General features: G+C 42.2%; 2 protein-coding genes and 1 non-coding gene across 44 annotated transcripts in view; 2 read left to right on the top strand and 1 right to left on the bottom strand.

Annotated features, from left to right (window-relative positions):
* ZNF106 (zinc finger protein 106) overlaps nucleotides 1-19,164 on the top strand; it is an 81,950-nt gene extending 62,786 nt beyond the window's left edge. For all 11 annotated transcript variants that reach the window (XM_077939162.1, XM_028850784.2, XM_077939161.1 and 8 more), the window contains 8 exons: nucleotides 4,483-4,599; nucleotides 7,626-7,817; nucleotides 8,592-8,654; nucleotides 10,054-10,173; nucleotides 10,677-10,748; nucleotides 11,515-11,586; nucleotides 14,041-14,187; nucleotides 14,633-19,164. In XM_077939162.1, coding sequence (XP_077795288.1) covers nucleotides 4,483-4,599; nucleotides 7,626-7,817; nucleotides 8,592-8,654; nucleotides 10,054-10,173; nucleotides 10,677-10,748; nucleotides 11,515-11,586; nucleotides 14,041-14,187; nucleotides 14,633-14,689 — 840 coding nt within the window. In that variant the 3' untranslated portion in view covers nucleotides 14,690-19,164. The remainder of the gene's footprint in view (nucleotides 1-4,482; nucleotides 4,600-7,625; nucleotides 7,818-8,591; nucleotides 8,655-10,053; nucleotides 10,174-10,676; nucleotides 10,749-11,514; nucleotides 11,587-14,040; nucleotides 14,188-14,632) is intronic.
* Nucleotides 4,920-5,026, top strand: LOC114679743 (U6 spliceosomal RNA). The gene has a single exon (XR_003731856.1). It is a non-coding gene; the product is annotated as a U6 spliceosomal RNA (small nuclear RNA).
* Nucleotides 19,165-19,666: 502 nt separating the features above from the next.
* CAPN3 (calpain 3) overlaps nucleotides 19,667-20,835 on the bottom strand; it is a 60,791-nt gene continuing 59,622 nt past the window's right edge. For all 32 annotated transcript variants that reach the window (XR_013395525.1, XR_013395527.1, XM_077939172.1 and 29 more), the window contains 2 exons: nucleotides 20,646-20,704; nucleotides 19,667-20,258 (listed from right to left, as the gene is read on the bottom strand). Coding sequence is in view for 30 of the 32 variants with exons in the window: in XM_077939172.1 (XP_077795298.1) it covers nucleotides 20,232-20,258; nucleotides 20,646-20,704 (86 nt within the window). In the remaining 2 variants the exon portion in view is untranslated. The remainder of the gene's footprint in view (nucleotides 20,259-20,645; nucleotides 20,705-20,835) is intronic.

Raw genomic sequence — 20,835 nt, 5'->3', positions numbered from 1 at the left:
CTCCCGAGTAATTGGGATTACAGGCACACGTCACTATGGTTTGCTAATTAATTTTTTTTTTTTTTTTTTTTTTTTTTTTTTTTTAAGAAAGAGGGTCTTGCTATGTTGCCTAGACTAGTCTGAAGCTCCTGGACACAAGCAGTCCCCCTGCTTTGGTCTCCCACAGTGCTGGGATTACAGGCATGCACCACCATGCCCAGCCAAAGAGACTGCTTTAAATGTAAAGACAAAATGGGTTGAAAGTAAAAGAATAAGAATGGAAGAAGATACACTATCCAAATAGTAACAGAACTGGAGTGGTTATGTTAATATTGGGCAAGTAGACTTTAAAACAAGTGACTGAGCACTGTGGCTCATGCCTTTATCCCAATTTGGGAGGCTGAGGTGAGAAGATCGCTTGAGACCAGAAGTTCCAGACCAGTCTGGGTAACATAGTGAGATCCTGTCTCCACAAAAAATGAAAAAGTGAGGTAAGCATGGTTGTATGTACCTCTAGTCCTAGCTACTTGGGAGGTTGAGGTGAGAGGATCATTTGAGCTGAGGAATTTGAGGTTATAGTGAGCTATGACAATGCCACTGCACTCCAGCCTGGGTGACAGAGCGAGACACTATCCCTTTAAATAGTGAAAAGGACAGTACTACTGGAGAAAGGAGGACGTTCCATAATGATGAGTCAGCACAGCCAAACGATACAACAATTATAAGTACAGGTACCTAATAACAGAACTCTAAAATATATGAAACAGTAACTGATAGAACCGAAAGGAGAAATAGACAAATTCACAATTATAGTTGGGGACATCAACAACCCTTTCTCAATAATTGATAGACTACTAAATAAAAAACCGTCAAGGATATATAAGAACTGTACAACACCAGCTGGATGTGGTGGCTCATGCCTGTAATCCCAGCACTTTGGGAGGCTGAGGCGGGTGGATCACTTGAGGTCGGGAGTTTGAGACCAGACTAGCCAACATGGTGAAACCCTGTCTCTACTAAAAAGACAAAAAAATTAGGCTGGATGTGGTGGCTTACGCCTGTAATTCCAGCACTTTGGGAGGCCAAGGTGGGCATATCACCTGAGGTCAGGAGTTTGAGACCAGCCTGACCAACATGTTGAAACCCCCTCATACAAAAATTAGCCAGGTGTGGTGCTCGTGCCTGTAGTCCCAGCTACTTAGGAGGCTGAGGCAGGAGAATTGCTTGAACCTGTGAGGCAGAGGTTGCAGTGAGCCAAGATTGTGCCACTGCACTCCAGCCTGGGCAACAGAATGAAACTCTGTCTCAAAAAATTAACAAACAAAAATAAGAATACAAAAAAATTAGCTGGGCCTGGTGGTAGTGCCTATAATCCCAGCTACTCAGGAGGCTGAGGCAGGAGAATCACTTGAACCTGGGAGGTGAAGGTTGCAGTGAGCTGAGATTGCGCCACTGTACTCCAGCCTGGGCAACAGAGAAAAACTTCATTTCAAAAAAAAAAAAAAAAAAAAGAACTGTACAACACCATTAACAAATAAGATCCAATTAGCATTTATAGAACACTCCACTCAAAATTGCAGAATACACATTTTTTTCAAGAATGCGCACATAGACATTCACCAGGACCCTCATACTGGGCTATTAAATAAGTCTCAATCAATTTAAAAGCACCAAGATCATACAGAGTATGTTTTCTAACCACAGTGACATTTATTAGAAAGCAGTAACAGAAATCTTGGAAATCCCCAAATATAGGGAGATGAAAATAACATACTTCTAAATTATGGTGGTTCAGAGAAGGAATCACAAGGAAAATTAGAAAATATCTAACTAAATGAAAATGCAACATATCATTTGTAGGATGCAGCTAAAGCATTGCTGAAAGGGAAATTTGTATTTTTAATTGCTTGTATTAGAAAAGAAGAAAGCTTTAAAATTCAAGAAACTACAAAAAGAGGCTGGGCACGGTGGCTCATGTCTGTAATCCCAGTGCCTTGGGAGGTTGCGGTAGGAGGATCATTTGAGGCCAGGAGTTCAAGTCTAGCTAGGCAACTTGTACAAACCTGTAAAAAATTATACAAACTTGTGAAAAAAAATTGTAAGCATATTTTGGCAAGAAATAGTCTTACATAAAAACGGGGGAAAAAGCTGTAACTTAAGATAGGACAAACATAGGTTTGGTATATGTTGTAAGGGGCTTACACCTTTAAATTCCTACAGCCAGGTGCTGTGATTCATGCCCATAATCCCAACACTTCAGGAGGCCAAGTCGGGAGGATCGCTTGAGCCCAGGAGTTCAAAACAGCCTAGGTAGCATGGCGAGACCACATCTCTCCAAAAAAAATTTAAAAATTAACTAGGCGTGCGTGATGGCCCACGCCTGCAGTTCCAGCTACTCAGGAGGCTGAGGTGGGAGGATTCCTTGAGCCCCGGAGGTCAAGGCTGCAGTAAGCAGTAATCACGCCACTGCACTCTAGCCAGGAGACAGAGGGAGACCTTGTCTTTCAAAAAACAAATAAATAAATAAATCTCTAAACATACATTGACAAAAAACAAGCAAGTCTCTTAAGAAATACAGATAACTGAAAAAAATACAGTCTTGCAAATAAATGCAAATTAAAATCGAAGTACAAGGAATACCGTTTTTACTCATAATATTAGCAAAAAAAGTTTTAAAAAGCTTTTCAGTATTAAGGGTTCTAATGTGTAGTGTTTGGCATAGCAGGACTGTACACTAGTGAAAAAGATTTTGTAACCATTATTTGACATGGAGACATAACTTCATACAGTAAAGCACACAGATTTTAAGTATACAGCTTGCAGAAAAGCAGATATTTGTTTGTATAACTACCACAAAGATCAAAACATAGACCATTTCATAGCCCTGAAGCTTCCCTCAAATGCCTCCCTAGGCATAACCTTCTTCTTAAGCGAATCACTATTTTGACTACTGTCATGGATGACTTTTGTCTGTGCTTGGCTGTCATGTCAGTATAACTATACCACATGTATTCTTTAATGTCTAGCTTTAGCTCACCATGATGTTTGAAAATTCATCTGTATTGGTATATGTGCCAATAGTTTGTTCTTTTTTTATTACTATGTAATGTTCAATTTCCCCTATAAAGTTAAAAAAATCTCATATGGATTAACCGGAAGCAACATGAATCTTAATATTTAGGCATATTCACTGTGTTTTGCTATATCTTACAATTTCATATATGGCACTTATGTTTGTAATTTTTTCAGGGGAGAAATTGAATAATTTAAGTGACTGACTCTTTTAGGTATGAAAGAAGGCTGGGAGAGGAGATCAATGGGTTTGACAACCCACAGCTTTTCTCATCCTACCCACAGCTTGTCCCACCCTACCCAATTATAACCATCTTGATTTTAACATCTAGTGCCAAGCCCACTTAAAAAGCTACCCCTGGGTCTTTAGTAGCCTTCAACAATAAAAGTTTTGGTTTGTTTGTTTGTTTGTTTGTTTGAGACAGAGTCTTGCTCTGTGGCCCAGGCTGGAGTGTGGTGGCGTGATCTCGGCTCACTGTAACCTCCACCTCCCGGGTTCAAGCGATTCTTCTGCCTCGGTCTCCCGAGCAGCTGGGACTACAGGCGTGCGCCACCACGCCTGGCTAATTTTTGGATTTTTAGTAGAGATGGGATTTCACCATGTTAGCCAGGATGGTCTCGATCTCCTGACCTCATGATTCACCCGCCTCGGACTCCCAAAGTGTTGGGATTACAGGTGTGAGCCACCGTGCCTGGCCTCAACAACAAACTTTGAATGTACTATTTCCTGGCCCAATTCTTGGTTCTAGGTAAAGAGATTTGCTAGTATAATCTAGTTGGAGGAAACTGATAGAAATCGTTTTTTGAAGGTCAGATCAAACAGTGGGTATTAAACCTGCATGTACATCTGAATTACTAGGGAAATTTTTTACAACACAGATTCTAGAGCCCACTGAATTAAGACTCTCAGGGATGGGGTTGGAACTTGGGTTCTATATATTTTAAAAGCTTCTTGAGTAATTTAGCCCAGCTAACCCAGCACCAGTTTGAAGGGGGCATTTGGGAGCTATTGAAATAGAGAGTAAGTTGCAGAAAACCACATATTGATTAGTGCATTTATCAAATATGTAACTCTAATCCTGATTTTCCTCTTTAGATGTCAAAATACAGCTTTGTCTTTTATATTTGGCCTCTTAATTTAAGAGGCTAAGATCCAACTCATAGTGCCCTTTGAAAAATCTCTACATTCTAAGTTAGAAGCATGGGTAACATTACTAGAATTTATGTTTATTTTCACATTACCTACAGCTTGGGAGTCTTTGGCCTCATATTTCAAAGGAAAAGCAGATCTAAGATAGTCCCGTACAAAATAGAGGATGTCACATTTTCTTCCACGTAGGAGTCATTGTAAAGTCGGCTTCTGGAGGAACTGTTTTTGACATCTCATTTGCCAGTACCCTCTGCTGATTCAAGGTTGTGTGCTTTTATCAGAGCCGAGAGTGTGTGGAGCAGTTACAGCTGGAAGACCGGGTCCTCTGCCTGCACAGTAGGTGGCGAATCCTCTATGCGGGCCTGGCAAATGGCACTGTGGTCACCTTCAACATAAAGGTTAGTGGTTGGGGAGAAAAGGCTTGCTTCCCATGCTACTTGAAAATAGTGTGAGCCTGTGTGGGAAGAAGTAGCAGGCAGGGATTTTCCTGTTTTCTTCTGTGGGGAGGCAGCAGAATCAGCCGCTACTCAAACACAGTTATCTTCTGATGTAAGTGAAACAAGATCCTCCATTCTCTCTGTTTCTACTCAAATGTGCCAGGACCAAAATGTAACTCCACTAAATTAAACCAAGCCTGAAGATTTGGGGCCAAATAATGAGTCATGGATTAAACTAGTCTGTCTCAACTTAAGAATGACATCATAAAAAATGAACTTAAGTGCTCACTTCGACAGCACATACACTAAATTTGGAATGTTACAGAGAAGATTAGCATGGCCCCTGCGCAAGGATGACACGCAAATTCATGAAGCATTCCATATTAAAAAATAAATGAAGAAAAATGAACTTAAATTCCATTGAGTATGACATTGGTGTGGTTTGGCACTGGTTTAGGGTTTCATGAGGGCAGTCCATCTGTGAGGTGAACTGAGAGGTTTGCTGTAATGCCCGAATGGCTTCATTCTTTCCTAACCCAGAGATAAATTCATTTGTTGACCTAGCCTTTATTGAGCATCTGTTATGTGCTAGGCCCAGGATAAGGTTTAGTTTTTGATGGCCCTGTGAGCTTTGATAAGGTAGTTGGACTTCATCTTACAGGCTTTAAAGTATGAGAAACATGATCCCATTATGTTTCAGGAAAAGTCACTGGAGTTGATAAGATTGGGAAAGATTGGTATTAGCAAAGGCATGGAGACCATTTAGGAGGCTTTGTAGTGGAAGCTGACATGAAAAAGGTTAAACAGGATGAAGAAAAGGGAATGGAGGAAAGATATAATCTAAGAGGTAGAATTGATAAGTTTGATTGCTAATTAATTGTGGCACCATATCCCCTGGTCATCTTGTAACCATGTGTTAGAATGGTACTATTACAGTGTTATTCATAGGCTACATGCTAGCTGGAACTAACAGAAGATGTGCATTAAAATATGTCATGGTTTCTGCCTACAGGAAACTTAAAAATCAAGTTAGAAGAATCTAGTGTGTATATAATCAAGTGCCAAGTGATTTGGTCTATTTGATATGATACATCACAGATTGCAGAGAAGTTCTAAGTCTGATTAAATTGGATTAGGGCAATAGAAATGTAGAGGAAAGTAAATTTAAAATATTTTAAAGGCTAAAATGTGATAATTACCTAATTATCTTCTCTTTTGTGAGATTATAAGAGGTAGACAGAAGTGGCTGGATATGGTGGCTCATGCATATAATCCCAGCACTTTGGGAGACTGAGGTAGGAGGATTGCTTGAGCCCTGAAGTTCGAGACCAGCCTGAGCAACAAAGCAAGACTCCTGTTTCTCAAAAAAAAAAAAAAAAAAAAAAAAGATTTTTTAACTATTTAAAAAAAAAAAGCTAAGTATGGTGGCACACGCCTGTATTCCCAGCTACTCAGGAAGCTGAGGCAGGAGGATTGCTTGGGCCAGGACTTCAAGGCTGCAGTGAGCTATAATCACACCACTGTACTCAAGCCTGGGTGACAGAGTGAGACCCTGTCTCTCTCTGTCTCTCTCTCTCTCTTTTTTTTTTAAGTAGTAGACAGAAGTAAGGAACAAGACAATATTGAGGCAAAATGATGAGATGATGACAAGAAATTCAAATGGAGAAGTTCTTTGAAGGATTGAAAAGCCCTGGAGAAGATGGTCCTAGAGACAGACATTTGAGAATCTCTGCATAGATGTGAATTTTGAAAATGAGGGCTGGGCTTTTTCCTAGTTTGTCCATACTCTTAGAATGTAGTGCTTCTGGAGTCACAACAGAAAACCAGGACTGTTTACCAGGGCCGGTCCACCTTTGGGTCCTGACCTCCATTCAGTCTGTCTCCCTAGCACTTCAAGAAGGCTGAAATCATTGCTTAGCAATATAGGCTCCCAGCCTATATTGAGCCTATCTGAGCAATGATCAGCTACTTAATTTTTAGAAGCCTTATTCCAGGCATGCACCTAAAGAACTTTTGTGGAATTGGGAGGCTTAATGAACGGGGTTGGTTGGGGGATGAAGGAAAGAAGTCTAAAATCTGAGATAAAAGAATGTTTTGGGATTCAGGATGTGACCCTGCCACTCTGGTATAATTAGACTTCTATAGTCTACTAAATGATGACAGAGATGACATGGAGCCAGGTGCCAGAAGAACATCATAATAAGGAGAATTTAGGCCAGGCATGATGGCTCACGCCTATAATCCCAGCACTTTGGGAGGCTGAGGTGGGCGGATCACCTGAGGTTAGGAATTCAAGACCATCCTGTCCAACATGGTGAAACCCTGTCTTTACAAAAATATAAAAGCTAGCCGGGCATGGTGGCGGGCACCTGTAATCCCAGCTACTCGGGAGGCTGAGGCAGGAGAATTGCTTGAACCCAGGAGGCGGAGGTTGCAGTGAGCTGAGCTGGCACCACTGCATTCCAGCCTGGGCGACAGAGTGAGACTCTGTCTCAAAAAAAAAAAAAAAAAAAGTGGAGAATTTGTGACTTACTGAAATTGCCTAGGAAGGTAATTCTAAGTAGAGATTTTTGGAAACAGCATGACACATAGATTGCCTAAATTTTGGATGACAGAAATAGTTCCTGGGTCCGTGTCAGGAAAACGCACTAGAGTTTGAAAGAAAAGGTTCACCTTTCATTATTATTAACTCACAGGTGGTGAAAGAACCAGTTTCTAATTAGGATGGGGATGGTGTGGGTTGAAATTATAAATGAGTTTATAATGTAAGAGTTTGCCCTCCTCAGATCAGGGGATAAGGAGGTTCAGCAAAGAGGGTTGGAGTGGGAAATAGCAGAGATGGATACATGAAGGCTGCAGAGTGGGTATGAAAATTTGAGTACAGGTGACAGAAATGAGAGTTTGTACCAAAGTAATGATTTTGGTTAATTGGTTTTGAAGTTTTCCAGCTAAGTTGTTTTTAGCTGTAATCTTGGCTTATTTTCCAGAACAACAAACGACTTGAGATCTTTGAATGCCATGGCCCCCGGGCAGTCAGCTGTCTTGCCACAGCTCAGGAAGGTGCCCGAAAACTGCTGGTCGTGGGCTCTTATGACTGCACCATTAGTGTACGTGACGCCCGGAATGGACTGCTCCTCAGAACTCTGGAGGGCCATAGCAAAACCATTCTTTGCATGAAGGCAAGTACAGTGCAAGAGAATAGGAGTTGTCTGGCACAAATAGAAGGGTTTTGAGGCCAGGCGGGGTGACTCTCGTCTGTAGTCCCAGCACTTTGGGAGGGCGAGGCAGGGGGATCGCTTGAGCTCAGAAGTGCGAGACCAGCCAGGGCAGCATGACAAAACTCCATCTCTCCAAAAAAATACAAAAGTTAGTGGGATGTTGTGGTGTGCACCTGTAGTACTCACGAGGCTGAGGTGGGAGGATCACTTGAGCACAGAAGATCGAGGCTGCAGTGAGCCATGATTGTGCCACTGTACTCCAGCGCAGGCAACAGAGTGAGACCTTGACTCAAGCAAAGCAAAGCAAAACAGAGAAGGGTTTTAAATGGCATTTCCTGTGTTGTCTCACGCATCATTTAGAAACACCACCTCGGAAAGAGTGAGGAGATTGCAAACCTTTTCTTCACACCAACATCACCAAGTGATGCACTTTCCTTTGAGAAGCAATGAGTGTATTTTGTTATAGAGTGGGTATACTCGAATGCATTTCTAGGCTGCTTCATAGTCATTCTGGAAAGGTAACAAACCTAATAATACATTATCAGTTAATTAGCATGCTTGGTAGGGGGGCATAGGTTTCAGCTAAGAAAATTTGTCTGAGAAACTTTTATACCTAGTTCATTGTGCTCATCTCAAAATAGGATGGAAATTAGAATTTGCCAATGTGTTTTACAAGTTGTAGAGAAAATTGAGAACCATGTACAGAATCTGACATGTTGAATTTTTTTCTTTAAGGTGGTGAATGATCTCGTGTTCAGTGGCTCCAGTGATCAGTCAGTCCATGCCCACAACATTCATGTAAGCTATGTTGGTGTTGTGTAAAGAAACCTTGAATAAAATAATGGTTAAAGCTTGATGGTTTTCTTAAACCTCTTGCAATTTAAATTAAGCCCTTTATCCACTGAAGGGATTTGTTATCATCCCTATGCATGTGCTCTTGGATAATATTGTGTAACCTAGAAATTCTGCCTCATCAGTGTTTTTAATGGTGGACAGACAGACTCAAAGTTTATGTAAGGTTTAGTTTGAATGCCCCATTTAAACTTGAAATAAACGGAGCAGCTGAGGCTTTCAGAAAGTGGGTATGATATGTAGTTAAAATAGAACTAGTAAAAACAGCTGAGAGCTGGGCCCAATGGCTGTCACCGGTAATGCCAGCTACTCAGAAGGCTGAGGCGGGAGGATCACTTGAGGCCAGGAGTTTGAGATTAGCCTAGGCAAAATAGTGGCCCTGTCTCTTAAAAAAATTTTTTTTTAATAAGCTGGGCATGGCAGTGTGTCCTGTAATTCTAGCTACTCAGGAGGCCGAGGTGGGAGGATTGTTTGGGCCCAGGAGTTCAAGGCTGCAGTGAGGTATGATCGCACCACCGCACTCCAGCCTGGGTGACCAAGTGAGACCCCATTTCTTTTTCTTTTTATCTTTTTTTTTTGAAATGGGGATCTCACTTTGTCACCCAGGCTGGAGTGCAGTGGTGCGATCTTGACTCACTGTAGCCTCAACCTCCTAAGCTCAAGGGATCCTCCCACCTCAGCCCCCCAGGTAGCTGGGACTAAGGGTGTGAGCCTCCATGCCTGGCTAATTTTTTCATATTTTTTTGTAGAGATGGGGTCTTTTGCCCAGGCTGGTCTTGAACTCCTGAGCTCAAGTGATCTGCCCACCTCGGCCTCCCAAAGTGTTGGAATTATAGGCGTGAGCCACTGCACCCAGCCTGTGAGACCCTGTCTCTTAAAAAAATGAACAACAGAAATAGCTGAGAGAGTGTTCTCAGGTCATAGAGGCAGCTACGTTCCTGGTCTATAACCTCAGAATAATAATTTGAAGCTCAGTTCCTGGTCTGTAACCTCAGAATAATAATTCCCAACTGATAGACTTGCGGTCTAGATCCAGTGAAATGAAAAAAGTAAAAGTACTTGGAAGGCTGTAAATACAGGTAGAGTTTTGGCCGCTTTCTTTCCATGACATTAGAGTCTTTCCATCAGGATACAATCCATATATTTTGTATATGTGATAAATGATTGTGGAATACTTCTGCTGTTAAAGTTAATACTGTTAATACTATTTGTACAGTTAATGCTATTAATTGTATTAATTGTACATGTATAGTATTCTCAGAATTATGCCTCTTAGAATTATAGAATTATAACCAGGAAGGAGTCTCAAAAGTCAGTCTGGTGACTCTTACTTCTCTTCTGACAGACTGGTGAGCTCGTGCGGATCTATAAAGGTCACAATCACGCAGTGACAGTGGTGAATATCCTAGGAAAAGTGATGGTGACTGCTTGCCTGGATAAATTTGTTCGTGTCTATGAATTACAGGTAGAATTTAGATTCAGTACTTTGCTTGAATGATTTGGGGAGATTGTCTATTTGAGTTTAGTGTTGATTTTTGATACAGTAAGGTAGGATGGAACCCAGGAATCTGCATTTTCATGAGCTTTCTAGATAATTATAAAGAAGCTGGCCTGTGGACTACAACTTTCAGAAACTGCTCTGACACACTTGATCTGGCTCATGGGTGTCAAAACTTAATTTCTAGTTCTAGTTAATTTATACTTCTCCTTGTGTGCAATTTCAAGTTTGAAACTCTGATTCTAACAAAATTGATTTTATTACTTCTAATTACCAGCTCCCTCCTTGTATAGTGGAATGTAAAAGAAAAATTGTCGTTAGATTATATTTCTGTTAGAATGCTACTAGTGCTTCCACTTAGCACCTCAGGTGTGGTTTTAAACCTGCCAAAGGCCTTTAGGGACTGTACTTATTAAACGCAAGGTATAAATAACTTTAATTCTTTCTTTTTTTTTTTTCTTCTGCCTAAGTCTCATGATCGATTACAAGTTTATGGAGGACACAAAGACATGATTATGTGTATGACCATCCATAAAAGCATGGTAAGTGTTATTTGTCATGTCAGATATTTGCTTTTGAACGTGTTTGCTAAAAAATTCTTGTCACTTCCAAAAGTGACATCTGCTTCTGATATGCCTCATTGTTAAGTACCTTCCCATCTCTTGGCATAATAGGGAAGTAACCAGGGGACAGTGTTGAATATTCCATTGTCTATTAACAGCCAAAATTATTACAATAAAAATGGTAGTATCAACTACAGTTAAATAGAAGGTAAATTTAAGATGCTTCAAAAAACTGAGTGGTGCCTTTTCCAGAGACGTGATCTGAATAGAACACTGGAATGGAGTCAGGAGATTTGGCCAGTGTGGCATGGCTACAGCAGATCTAAAAGTAGAAACCAACTCACATAACCCTGCTAAGCCTTTTTTTTTTTTTACTTTTAAGTTATGGATGTTTTTCAGACTCTGAGTGGTAGAATCCTTTCTTTTCCAGTGAAATGCAGGTTCCTAACAGAGCACCCAATAGAAACCAGGGCTACCCCAGTTAAAGTAGAAAGGCCAAGTGGGTGCCTCTGAGGCCTGCCACTCCTCTCTGCCCTGGTCCCGAGTGGCTTTCTAAGGAGCACAGCTGCAAAATACCTAGACTGGAAGATCTGGAAACTACTTTCCCATTCTACTACTCTGGAGCTGGTTTTGATTTAGGTTTTTGTTTTCTTGTAGCTGCTTCAAGGAGCTTGTGACTTGTTTTGAGGGTGTTCTGTAGTTTGTATGTATTTTGGTCTGACACTATAAACCTGTCTTTCTCCAGATTTACACTGGCTGTTATGATGGCAGTATTCAGGCCGTGAGGCTTAATCTGATGCAGAATTACCGCTGTTGGGTAAGGAGTGAAACTCTTCTTGTCACTGGACTTGGAGAGGTTGCTTCACCCTAGACTAATTGATCTTCATTAGCATCAGTGTAGCATTTTATATTTTAGCATCTACTTTATGCCTTACACTGTAGATCACAGGCTGTCTCCTAGGTGGTGGTTTTGTTTATCATAAAATCAATACATGCTTAGAAAGCAACAGTACAGCAATATATGAAATAAAAAGTGGAAGTGCTTATTTTGGTAATGGTACTATCCCTTTTACTCCCGCTCATCAGAGATTACTAGTATTAACGGTTTGGTTTGTGTCCTCATTGGTTTTTGAGGAATAGGCAAATAAAAACAGTTTAAGGTCTTGTAAGTTCCAAACCTTAGTTCATCAGGCTGAATTGTGTGATTTTTATTTTGGGGTGAGGGCTGATGATTAACCCTTAAAATTTTCACACTATTTCTTATAAGCCTTAATTTTTTTTTGTCAGTTCTAACAATGGTAGCTTTTCCCTAAAACCCTAAGATCCTTTTCAGCATTGATGGCATGAACTTGACACTCTCCATTTTAAAATTCGACTTTACACTTGTCCACAGCCTAGTGACTTTTCAGCTCTCTACACATTACTATCTTTGCTTTTTAATTTTCTCAGTGAAGGCAAGCAAAATCTAGTACAGTTCCTCTTAATCCAAGGGGGATATGGTCAATGTTTTTTTGATGTGGTAATCAAGAGGGCTAAGTGACTAACAGGCAGTAGCCAATATAGTGTAGATATGTTGGACAAAGGGACAATTCACAGTGTAGATATGTTGGACAAAGGGGTGAGATGCAGTGGGATGGCGGTAGATTTCATCACACTGCTCAGAATAGTGTGTAATTTAAAACTCAAGAATTGTTTGTTTTGGAAATTTTCCAATTAATGTTTTTGAAGATCAGTTAACCACAGGTAACTAAAACCTCAGAAAGTAAAACCATGGATAAGGAGGCACTACTGAATGACAGGATGCAGAGTACACAAATAGAGTTAATCTATAGAGAGAAATGGGAAAGATACCTCTGACTTTATAGAGAGAAGGATGGAGTAGTACTGACAGAGGAGAAATTTAACTTTGCATTCCCCCCTTTTTTTTTTTTTTTTTTTTGGAGACAGAATCTTCTGTTGCCAAGCTGGAATGCAGTGGCATGATCTCAGCTCACTGCAACCTCCACCTCCGGAGTTCAAGCGATTCTCCTGCCTCAGCCTCCCAAGTAGCTGGGAACACAGGCGCCCACCACCACACCCAGCTAATTTTTGTATTTTTAGTACATACAGGGTTTCACCATGTTGGCCAGGCTGGTCTTGAACTCGCGCCCAGCCTGTATTTTTTCTTTTTTTTTTTCTGTAGGGACAGGGTCTCACTGTGTTGCCCAGGCTGGTCTTGAACTCCTGGGCTGAAGTGAACCACCCACCTCGGCCTCTCAAAGTGCCACCTCTCACTGAGCCACCACTTGGGAAGCATAAGACACTGGCTTGTGCTTTCTAATACATGAAATTAAGCTACATTTATAAGTAAAATTATAGCTTAAAAAAATAAGTAGGTAATCGTAAGATTGAGATTCAAGTGATAAAGGCTGTGAGTAAAGTCAGGCTTCCACGGCAAACACAGTATTCTGCAATAAATATTTCCACAAATGTAGTTTTCTTTATCAGACATTTTTATTTTCACATTTACATTCAGTAGTTCTTAGAATTGTTAAAAATAGCCCTTTCGGGCCGGGCGTAGTGGCTCACGCCTATAATCCCAGCACTTTGGGAGGCCAAGGTGGGCAGATCACTTGAGGTTGGGAGTTTGAGACCAGCCTGACCAACATGGTGAAACCCTGTCTTTACTAAAAAAAAAAAAAAAAATACAAAATTAACTGGGTGTGGTGGTGCACACCTGTAATCCCAGCTACTTGGGAGGCTGAGGCAGGAGAACTGCTTGAACCTGGGGGGCAGAGGTTGCAGTGAGCCGAGATCGCGCCCTAGCCTGGGCGACAAGAGTGAAACTGCATCTCAAGAAAAAAAAAAAAAAAAGAAAAGCCCTTTTGGTACAATAGGAAAGGTATTTGTCTTTTGTGTTGAATAAACTAAGAAAGAAACTCAATTTCATGATGGCAACATAAAAAATACAGTTTCAACAGAATTTTATGGTAATTTATCCATAAATATTTGCTGACCTTTTTCTGATTTAAGAAGTTGTAATTGCTATGTTAGTGCTTTGCCCTCTCAAAATATCAAAATAGCAAAAGATTTTTCCAGTCTTTTCAAGGTTCCTCGTTATGCTGATATTTTGGTCGCCTTGGCTTTGTTGTCTTTTCTAGCCAAGAATAAATTTAAAATAAGGGGCTGGCTTTTTGCTTCCATAGTGCCTATGGGATCCAGGTAGGGGCTGTTCTGATTCACGTTCACTGCACCCTTTTTCACCGAGTCCCCTCATTTTCTTTCTCTCCAGTGGCATGGCTGCTCTCTGATATTCGGCGTTGTAGATCATTTAAAACAACACTTGCTGACCGACCACACTAATCCCAACTTCCAGACTCTGAAATGTCGCTGGAAGAACTGCGATGCTTTTTTCACTGCTAGGAAAGGATCCAAACAGGTACATTAGTGGGACTTGAGGTTCGCCTGGGATTCAGTAGACTGCTCAGAGCAGGGGCTAGAAAACCTTTTTTGTTTTATTATTGAGAATTGCCATATATAGGGAGGGCCTACGGTTTTTTTTTTTATGATTCAGAGATTTGGGGGGTAGCTTAATGAAGTTTCAAATGAAGAATTAGGTCATTTTTGAGAAAGGGCCTAGAGAATGTTTTCAGATGTTTCAAATCCAGTAACTGAACCTGGAGATTTATTACAGTGCTCTCGTGCTGAGACAGCAGCTCACCTTTAAGAACACGCTTTCATGTAAGTTAGCGAAGTACTGGCTCCTGACTGCCTTTCCCGTCTGGATCCTAGGTGGAATGGACCCACGCGACTTTCCTTGGCTTTGGCTTTCTCCTGTCTTACTCTCAACTTCTCTCTCATGGGTCCTTTTCCTTCATTCCTAGGATGCTGCAGGACATATTGAACGACACGCTGAAGATGACAGCAAAATTGATTCATGAAGTTGTTTGCCTCCCACGTTGGGAAGTCATTAGTTGAACTATTTTCACATCAGCCCCCCACATAGGCCACTCTCTTCCCTTCCTTGGTGAAGCAAGGAAGGAGAAAGCGGTTACTAGCCAGGCCTCTAGCATACGTCTGGGCAGCTCTATGGGATGATAGATTACTCTTTAAGTTCGTGCTGGAGGTTTTAAATAGATTTAGACAGATGTTAGGGAACCACACTCCTCTGGGACAGCATGGCATATAGTGATTTATGCTACTTGCGTTCTCCAGGTGTTTATTAAAGATACAGATCCTAATTGGTTACCCAGTTTGACCCTAATCATATGTATATTTTATTGACTTCAGTTTGCAATGTTTAGTTTATGTTCTTATGATGGTTTAAACCTATAGTCAGGCTTTCAAGTACAAATTTGTTTAAGTGCTAGACTTTCGGGATCAGTTTTAATTTCTCCATTTGTAATAGCTGGGTATTCAAATTGGAAGCAAATAGTTTTCTTTCTTAACAATTATGTGCAGTGTGTGTCCTTGTTTTCTTGCTTCATAGATGGACAGAGCTGGCTTTAAGTGCTAAAGGACACAGTAGATTTTTGACAAACAGTGGCTGCTCTGCTGACCATATTTTAGGAATTCAGAAAGCAAATCACATGGTGACAAGTCCTTACAACACCACTTCCTAGCAAACCTCTGTAAATGTGGATAGAAAGCTCAGTGTGAGGCAGTGCGTAGACCTAATGTCTACCTTTACGTTTGCTGTTGAACTGGGCACTACCTGCCACAGATCCTGTCAGGCTGTTGCAGCTGGAGGTGTACCTTTATCTTCCTTTCTAGCGTCTGACCCTGCAAGCCTAATGTCGGTTTGAACCCTTTTTGGTTTGTTCAGTTGCCAGCCTCCATCTCTCCCACTATATGGCTGTGCCTAGACTGATGGCAGCCATCCAGTATTCCTCTGGGCTCATGGGTGTTTTCCACCCCTCTGCAGCACCCAAGATGGTGGGGGAGAAGGGGTTAGAATAAAGCATCTGAATACGGTTTTTAGGACCTCAAGCAGACTTCCTAGAGACTTGTTTCTGAGACAGTTCTTTGCCTTCACTTCCCTGCTAGGTGGGAAAGAAGAGTGGAGCAGAGACTGCCTGGCCACTGAGAACAGCCAAATTCACAAACCCTCAGTGGGGCTTTGTTTTTGGATTTTCTCCAGACTCATCAGTAAACCTGTAGAAGTGTTGCTTTCCAGCCTTTTGTTTCTGGATCCTCAAAACTCAGAAAGTGGCCAGGCGTGGTGGCTCATGCCTGTAATCCCAGCACTTTGGGAGGCTAAGGCAGGCAGATCACCTGAGGTTAGGAGTTGGAGACCAGCCTGGCCAACATGGCAAAACCCCATTTCTACTAAAAATACAAAAATAAGCTGGGCGTGGTGGTGTGTGCTTGTAATCCCAGCTGCTCAGGAGGCTGAGGAAGGAGAATTGCTTGAACCCGGGAGGCGGAGATTGTAGTGAGCCGAGATTGCGCTACTGCACTCCAGCCTGGGTGACAGAGTGAGACTCCGTCTCAAAAAAAAAAAAAAAACCTCAGAAAGCTTCTTCAGAGAGAGAAAATAAGGGGGAGGAGCCCAGGGCCACATACCAAGCTTTGGGACATGCTCTCTGGGATTGCAGAGCATCCAGGTCTGTCTTCGCCCCTATTAGTGCACACACATCTACTTACATGTGTTCCCTCAGGCTATCGGGCAGGGGGACTTCACCAGGGGGTTCATGGATAGGCTTCAAGAGGGTCTGGGAACCCCCAGAAATTGTGTGTGAGACTGAGTACGTGTTTGTTCCAGAAAAGGCTCCAGTGGTTCTTAGTTGATCCAAAAAATGTTAAGAATTAATCTAGAAGGCTGGGCTTGGTGGTTCATGCCTGTAATCCTAGCACTTTGGGAGGCCGAGGTGGGTGGATCACTCAAGGTCAGGCATTTGAGACCAGCCTGGCCAACATGGTGAAACCCAGTCTCTACTAAAAATACAAAAATTAGCTGGGTGTGGTGGCGTGTGCCTGTAGTCTCAGCTACTTGGGAGGCTGAGACAGGAGAATCACTTGAACCTGGGAGGTAGAAGTTGCAGTGAGCCAAGATCCTACCACTGCACTCCAGCCTGGGCAACAGAGTGAAACTCCACCTCAAAAAACAAAAAAAGGTTAATCTAGGAGATAATGAATGGCCTAGTACTAGATAATAAATGCCCCCACAAGCTCTTGACTTCTGTCCTTGGGGAAAGCCATTTTGTTAACCACACTAGTGAAATTTATGTGATGCTTAATGGAGAACAGAGAAGATCTTGTTGCAAAAAATGTGTTAAATATTCGTGCTGTTTCTGTATGAGATTAAGAAGCTTTTCCCACCTCTCACCCCTGTTTCCTATAAGGATATCCAGAGAAGCCAAGCTGTTCTGTGTGTTTGGGAATGGTCGTTTCCCGGGAAGATGCATTTGGATCGATGACTAAACCTGGCCCTTTTCTCTGGGCTGTAGTGAAGCCGCATTTTCATGCTGGCTGGCTGTGTGCTGAGAGAGCCTCGAATGCTCTGCCGCATAGTGCCCTTCTGCCCTGCCTGAGGATGTGTGGAAAAGATGAGAGTGGAGGAGCCTTTGTGCAGCAGGAGGAGGCTAGGTGAGGTGTCGGGCCGTTGTGGGGAACTTCTGAGAGTATTACAGACTGGTAGAATCAGCAAGAACTCCGATTTGGATGTCGCTTTGGTGGAACTGTGTGTCTGTATCTGCCTGTGTACGTGCAAGTGTGCAGGTTCCTTTGTGTGCATGTGTACGCGTGGGAACCTGTACTTGTCATATTTTTCTTCATTTCACGAAGGCTTTTTTTGAAGCAGTGGCAGTAATAATGCCTTTGTTTCAAGAACACATGAAATTCTTTTAACACCAGATTAGCATGTTACCCAAAATGAACCGTTCTAGCCCTCTGTTAAGAAATAAAGGGACCATAAGCATTTTGGCTGCTTATGGTTGTGTGTTACTACTTACAAGTGTCTTGAAAATTATGCAGAACTTTGCCTTCTTTTTTTAATGTCTTCCACAATGTTGTGACTTATTATAACCCTGTTTCCCCTCAGAGAAGAGCTGTGGCTCAGGGATCTTTGTTGACTCTGGCATTTAGTAGCTTTGTGAAGGAAGGAAACCATTAAGTGACCTGACAAAAACTGATTGATGTCTTTAAAGTAGTTGGAACCACTTTTAGAATGTTATTCTTGGTTGCTTTTGCCTACTTCTAATGGCTTAAAGCCAAGAAAACCATAGTATAAATCCTTTTGTGTACCTATGCTAGTGTTAAAATGGCAGTTTGTTCTGATGAAATATGTCACTTCAAGTTTTATGTGAGAGTTTTTAATTAGGTTAAAAATAATTTTGGCATACCTCTCTACTCAGTTTATAAAGCAATTCCACACAATGCAAACAAAACTCTAACAGCAAAGGTTATCTTGACCTGATGTTACTTGAATTCGAGAGAAAGTCATTACTTACTACTGCACTCCTGCTTTTGTGGGAAAAACTTTTTTCTTCCCCAGAAGAGTTAACAGTTGAGTGTTCAGCTCCTGACTTACCTTTAATTTAGAGGCAATATTATTACTGTTTAAGTGATTATTTGCTTGCCACAGGTTTTATTTTGTCTTTTTTCTGGTAGATTACACAATGGACAACTTTAGTGATGAGGCATGTGAATGATTTGGTGGGAGTAGGTATATACTTAGTGGAATGGTATATTTTATGGAAGAGAATTCATTGGAGGTGAGATTGAAGTATATTGTGAAGTGGGATTTGAACAGCACATATGCTCTGGTTTGCTCAAATAACTGCAGTTTATGCTTGCTTCTCAATTTTGTTTCTGTTACCTAAACGGGAGCTTCTAGAATTATGAAGGCCATACCTGCCACATTTATAAAATAATGGTTTTATTCCTGCCCCCAAATCATCAGGTTCCTCGGGTTTAAGAGAAGCGGTCTCACAGACGGGAATAGAAGTTGTGGTGGAGGTGATTTGGGATAGACTGAGTTCCCTATGCAAGTGGATGTGAGCTCCTCATAGAAACCAGACCTACTGTGTTAGACAGTAACCTCTAACCTCACCTCCTCCAAGCCCAAGTGTACAGCCCTGCTGGGTTACCTGGTGACTGAATTTCCCAGATTCACTCTAAACTCGAGGTAGTGACCCAAATAAACTGGGAGAGGAGCGTGTCAAGGAGGAAAAGCTGTTGAAAATCTTTCTCCTATTTAAGAGAAATATATGCCCTAGAGCTGCTCCAGCACCCTTGGTTTCTGATTTTTTTAATATTGAATATGGATTACAAGAATGAAATCAGATGACTGCAAAAATGTTTATAAGCAAATAGCCTTCTTACATTTTGGTATAAAGCTGTGAACTTCATAACTTTGTAAAGCAAGATATAAAGCAAATACAAGAGGAAAATAAAGTACTTTTACTAACTGACAGTTTACTTTCGTTACCTTGTCTGCATATTCATGGTCAGCCCTTTCCACGTTGGCTTAGCGAGGAAGAAGGAAACTGGGTGGAAAACACAGGATGCCTGTAGATATGCCACAGGCCATGGTCCAGGTAAGTTTAGCAAACTGCTGCATTCAGAGTTTTGTCCACGGTCACACGACAGGCCAGTTAGTGAACAGAGGAGCTAGGACAGCTCAATCTCCACTCCATTACATTCAGGTAACTGGCCCCTCCTGTTGTACATAACCCATTTATTCTTGATGTCTTTTACAGTAACAACTATTCCTCTGCCTTCCTTTTATGTCTTGGAAAGTATCTGAGCAATTCCTATGCTCAAGAAATAGCAATAGGCATGATTAAAGGGGGGGCTCAAGATTTTTTGTGTATGTTTTTCATTGTTCTCTTCTAGGTCATAGGTGAGTGTAGGATTGGAAGCCATTCAGTCATGCTATGGCTGATATCTAAATGTGAGACAACAAAACACAAGGGGACCAGCCATACACATGCCTTTATTTAGATCAGCTTTTTTCAAAATGCAGCCAAACTTACGAGTCGGACAGCCCAAAGTAACCAGCCCTATTCCACTGAGTGAGTTTACCCCACAGCAGGCCTCTCCTGAAATAACCAGGCAGAACCCAGTGCTGGTTTGGTTCCTGGTCCATGGTGGGAGAGTGTGAAGATGATGGAGGGCTCTAGCACAAGGGGGTGCTGAGTGCCACCAGCAGGTGCTTCTGCAGACAGCCTGGAGCAAGGTTAGCAGGAGCACTCGCTTCAGAACCAAGGCGGCTCGGACCAGAGGCAGGCACTTTCCTCCACACGGCAGAGAGACAAGGGCTTGTTCTTCCTACCTCACTGCTTTACTAAAGGGCCAGGCTAGGCATGACTGATCAGGGATGAGGAGGGGGTAAAATGGAGGAGGAACAGGACTGATGAGGTGCCTGGAGGACTGCAGGGGTGCAGCTGCTGGGTCCTTTGAGGTACGTGGCTTTGGAAATAGAGGGCGAGATGGAAATCCTGAGTGATCCTGCGTGGCTTTGGATGAGGCCAGCCTGGTTCAGGCATACATGGTGAGCTGCAGCCACTGAAAGAAGTCCCAAGATCAGAACGTAGATCAGAAAAGAGTGACCCCGCGCCCCAGGAATCTTACGGGCAAGAGGAAAGGGAACAGTCCCAGTAGGTCAGACCTCCGGAAGATTTTCCAAGCAGCAGTGGTTTACTGTTTCCTTTCTCCTAGATCTTCCCTAAGAAGGTGCATGTTTTCCAGCATCGAGTGACTGGGGGGGCAGAGGTCCCTTTGGGCCTCAAGTGCATGTGTCCTGTGAGCCCGCTGAGCCTCCCTCCACGTTCTGTTCCTATCCCCTCCCTCCACCACTGTGTGGAAATGAGCACACCGTGGGTCCAGTCTGCCTTGCTGACCCTCACCTTGCGTTTTAATGTGCAGGGGGAATGGGCTGTGCCTATGCTTTACCTCCAGAACATTGAGTTTGATGATACCGTCTCCATCCTTGTCAAATGCATGAAAAGCTCCTGTGAAAGAAGGCACAGGCCAGAGGCCAGTTACAGGTGCACTCTACCTGTACTACTGTAACTTCCCAAAGAGGACCATGTGCCCAGTGCTGTCCCTCATCAGCACAAAGATCTGCAGGCAGAGAATCACC

The sequence above is a fragment of the Macaca mulatta genome, chromosome 7, assembly GCF_049350105.2.
Source record: "Macaca mulatta isolate MMU2019108-1 chromosome 7, T2T-MMU8v2.0, whole genome shotgun sequence".
Lineage (NCBI taxonomy): Eukaryota > Metazoa > Chordata > Mammalia > Primates > Cercopithecidae > Macaca > Macaca mulatta.
The sequence above is the reverse complement of the archived record's forward strand: the minus strand, read 5'-3'. Positions and strand labels throughout refer to the sequence as shown.